The 4,470-nt window shown below is 31.2% G+C and overlaps 1 protein-coding gene across 1 annotated transcript; it reads left to right on the forward strand.

The window, feature by feature from the left end:
* The first annotated feature begins 1,964 nt into the window (after positions 1–1,964).
* On the forward strand, positions 1,965–4,043 carry LOC127093569 (aluminum-activated malate transporter 10). Its single transcript, XM_051032520.1, has 6 exons — positions 1,965–2,280; positions 2,377–2,517; positions 2,603–2,875; positions 3,014–3,120; positions 3,225–3,368; positions 3,463–4,043. Exons 1-6 carry the CDS (start codon positions 1,965–1,967, stop codon positions 3,910–3,912), a joined length of 1,431 nt encoding a protein of 476 aa, XP_050888477.1. The 3' UTR covers positions 3,913–4,043.
* The last annotated feature ends 427 nt before the right edge of the window (positions 4,044–4,470 follow it).

The following is a 4,470-nucleotide window of genomic DNA, read 5'->3' on the forward strand; positions in this document are numbered from 1 at the left end:
TCCAATTACAAAACTTTTAATTAAATTCAAATTGAATAATAAATTTAATAAGATTTTGTCAATCTAAAGTATCAAAGGCTTTTTTGATGTCTATCTTCAAATTCATACTACCTCCAAAAGATTTCTTGTCCATTATATTAATGGGTTATGAAGTAATTCCAATGCATCCATAAATATTTTTGTCCATAATGAAACCTCTTTGGTGTTCTGAAACATATTTAGAAGTTAAGATGGTAAACTTGTCTGAAATAATCTTAGTGACAATTTGATTTGAAACATGCAAGTGCAAGAGGTCTATACTGCTCAATAGAGTATGCTCGACGTTGTTTAGGTATCAAAGTCACATTTACTGAATTGATATTAGGAAGGATCCAACGTTGTTTAAAGAATTGATTCACTGAATTAATCACATTAGTCCATACTTTATCCCAACAATCTTAAAAAAACATCCCCTAAAGCCAATAGGGCCTAGAGAAAAATTATCATCCGTTTTTTGCAATGCATTTTCAATTTCCCCCAACTGAGACATTATAATGAGATATTCATTATTCAAAAGATTTATAACTCATGGGATTGTTCTCTCTACCAGATCAATATAACTACAATTGTTTTATGAATTAAATAAATTTGCGTAGAAGTTAATAATATGTTTATCTAATTCAATGCTCTCCTCTAAAAAAAAGTAGCATATCTCTATTTGACTGTAGTGTGAAAAGACTTTGTATTCCTATATCCATCGTTAACACTTATTCCTAACCATGTTCTTCCAAAATTGACCATGCATATGCGTTGCCTTTTCTAATAGAAGTTGATAATTTTTCCCTCCGATCTAATATCATCATTGTAACATGCATAATTAATCAAACTTTCTATTTTGTTAACTTCATCATTAGTTTGAGTGACTTTAAGAGAAATATTTCCAAATGTATCTTTGTTCCATTTCTTAAGAATAGGTTTAAGAGATCTCAACTTAGGAGATAAAACATGCATATAGAGCAACCAACGACACCCACATTCCACTTCTTAGGAATTAGTTGTCTGCATCTATCATCCAAAGTCCAAACCTTCAAAATTTGAATGAGCTAACCAAATGAAACATACCTTTATCACAATGAAGAAGAATTAGGTAATGGTATGAACGAATCTCGATCAAATTGGAGTAATTGAATGTGTTCAAGTTATCTAACCAAATCATATTACAAATGACTTTATCAAGTCTAACAGAAGAGTAAGCATCACCTTTTTTCCGATTCGTCCAAGTGTAATAGCTATTATTAGTATCAAGATTCATAAGCTTATTTTGATTTGTCCAACTAAAAAACTCATTAGTGGAAATTTTGTTTGGAGGACATCTATCAAATTTCTCATAAAAATCAATAACTGTATTGAAATCACTTATCCTGCACTAAAGGTCAGAATTGATCGTTGAAGATTGAGAAATTTATTCCATAATAAGTTTGATTAAACATTTCGGAGAATGTAACATCATTTTAATTGAATAAAACAAATTAAATGAGATGATTTTTCTTTATTAGTATGAATTATGATTTTTCTTACTTATATTGACACGAGGGAATACTATATCATATAACATATACAAGAATCATCCATGTCCAAGCAATTTGAAGACACTAAAAAAGACAGCACTTAAATTTAGTTGCGCTCTTACATCATCTTAAGCTAAGAGTAGAAATTATATAAAGGTTAGCACATTCTATTATCTTCAATAAACTAAACTTAAAAATTGAATGTTTGGTCTTGAATCTAATTAATATTCAATATCCTTTATGTTAGTGACATGCCACACGCCTCTTTGTTTCTATATAAATACAAATCATACTCCTCTAAGTTTAGGTAAATCTTTACTTAGTCACATAGCATTGGGTTAAGGGTGCTTGCGATTAACTTTTCCAGCAACATAAAAGAGTAGAACAAATAGCTGGAATTTACACAGACAAATAAATATGACTAATGACAAGGGAGTGGCAAAAGAAGTTGAATGGAGAATCAAAGTTGAAGATGGTCCATGGAAAAGAGCTGGAGTTTCTTGCAACATGTGGACATTCATAACAAGTCTTTATTTCAAGGTGTGCAAATTTTTTAAGAAAGCTTGGGATATTGGTGTGAATGATCCAAGAAAATTCATCCATTGTTTGAAAGTAGGAATAGCACTCACAGCTGTTTCACTTTTCTACTATTTAAAGCCTTTGTATGATGGAGTTGGAAGAAATGCTATGTGGGCCGTCATGACCGTGATCGTCGTCTTCGAATACACGGCCGGTACGTAGTGCCACCGTCGTTAAAATTATGAGACAAATTCTTTTTTTTACATATTGAAACCTTTTGATGTGTATATATCTATATGTTATTTTGCAGGTGCAACAATATATAAAAGTATCAACAGAATTTGTGGAACTACCCTAGCTGGACTTTTGGCCTTTGGTGTACATTGGGTTGCTAGTAGAGCAGGAGATCAATGGGAACCTATAATTGTTGGAGTCTCACTCTTTCTATTAGGTATACAATTTATAAACAAAATTAATATCATTATTATTAGGGTTTATGGATCTTAACTGATTACATTATTGGATCTATGTTTCAGCTTCTACAGCCACATTTTCAAGATTCATACCAACTATTAAAGCTCGTTTTGATTATGGTGCTATGATATTTATCTTAACTTTCTGTTTGGTTTCGGTATCTGGTTATCGGATTGACGAGTTGTTTAATATGGCGCAACAAAGAATTTCTACTATTATAATCGGAACTTCTTTGTGCATCATCGTTAGCACGACGGTTCGGCCCGTTTGGGCTGGTCTAGAACTCTATGTTTTAGTCACCGAAAACCTCGACAAACTCGCTAACTCCTTGCAAGGTCAGTCTAGCAGTGCAACAACTCGTTGTCTGTTTGCGTTCTATTTCTGTATAATCTTTATTATATATATTTCATATAGTACCATGCACTACTATACTAGTTGTTGAATATAATTATTGTGTGTATGTCTTAATTCAGGTTGTGTGGCTCAGTACTTTGAAGCACAAACTGCAAGTGAGGAGTCTAACAAAAAGATGATGGGTTATAAATGTGTGCTAAACTCTAAAGCAACAGAAGAATCATTGGTATATATATATATAAATATGGAAGATATTAACTTATATGTACAATACCTTTAACTAACAATTTTTTTGAATGTGACTAAAATAATATCATTGATTAATCTCAGGCCAACTTAGCTAGATGGGAGCCTGCACATGGAAGATTCAATTTCCGTCATCCATGGAAACAATATCTTAAAATCGGAGCAACAATGCGTAGATGCGCTTCTTGCATTGATGCTCTTATTGGATGCATACATTCAGAAAACAAGGTAATATATCAAAATACTTATCAGTTATCAACTATCAGTTATTTTTATCAAACAGAGTCGACTATAAAAAATATTCTCGGATGATTTTTTGCAGAGCTCAAATGACATAAGGAAGATTATGAGCAAAACCTCTATACAAGTGGGAGACATCTCTGCAAATGTTTTGAGAGAGTTAGCAATAACAATAACAAGTATGACAAAATCTAACAAACTTGATATTTTGGTCATAGAGATGAACAGTGCAGCACAAGAGCTACAAAATTTATTAAAATCTTATCCAAACACACAAAAGAATGATGATGCAAAAATGGAAATTCCAATAATGGATATTATTCAAGTGGTCACCATGGTTTCCTTGTTGACTGAAATCGTAGCACGTGTGGAAGACATTGTGAACTGTGTTGAAGAACTATCAAATTTAGGTAAATATAAACCAGCAATGTCCAAGTGTGACAAATCTAAACAACACTCTACAGATAGCAAGATCTCTCCAGAACAACAAAATGAAGAGGAAGCAATAGTGAAAACACTTCAAGTGGTATGAATGATGAAGAAGAAATAAGCTATATATCTATTGTGTATACAATCTTTGATCTATGATATATTACATGTTACATGTATAAGAGATCAGTTATATTATGTATACATGAAGAAAAATGGAAGTAAAAATTACAAGCTAATTATGTGTGTCTATGTGGGTATATGTACTTACCTCCAAAAATCATTAATGTTGCATTAGTGATGAGTTTCTGTTTACGTAGAAAATAATCAATTAGAATTTCGAAACAATAATAAATATTAATGAATTGATATTTTAAGAGATATCTACGGTAAGAGGTGATTTTTATAAGTTGTGAAAGTGATATCCAGAAAATAAAATATGATCGATTTTTTTATTAATAAGAAAATCACAACATAAAAGAAAAGAGAGAAGAGAAGAGAAAAGATAATTCAAAGTGGTATACAAATTGGATTTCTGATTCAATTTTACATTAAATAATAATGTTTACAATTGAATCTCAATCACACTACTTTCTCTATCTGATTAAGATTATGATGGATTGATTGAAAAATGATGACTAGTATGTTATTTATAAGAAAA

Source organism: Lathyrus oleraceus, chromosome 6 (genome assembly GCF_024323335.1).
Source record: "Lathyrus oleraceus cultivar Zhongwan6 chromosome 6, CAAS_Psat_ZW6_1.0, whole genome shotgun sequence".
NCBI classification, from domain to species: Eukaryota; Viridiplantae; Streptophyta; class Magnoliopsida; order Fabales; family Fabaceae; genus Lathyrus; species Lathyrus oleraceus.

Bases quoted from the DNA above. Each gene is read 5' to 3' on its own strand.
- LOC127093569 (XM_051032520.1), top strand. From the start codon at position 1,965: ATGACTAATGACAAGGGAGTGGCAAAAGAAGTTGAATGGAGAATCAAA. The intron at 2,876-3,013 runs GTCAGTCTAGCA...GTCTTAATTCAG, and splicing joins ACTCGCTAACTCCTTGCAAG to GTTGTGTGGCTCAGTACTTT. The intron at 3,369-3,462 runs GTAATATATCAA...GATTTTTTGCAG, and splicing joins GCATACATTCAGAAAACAAG to AGCTCAAATGACATAAGGAA.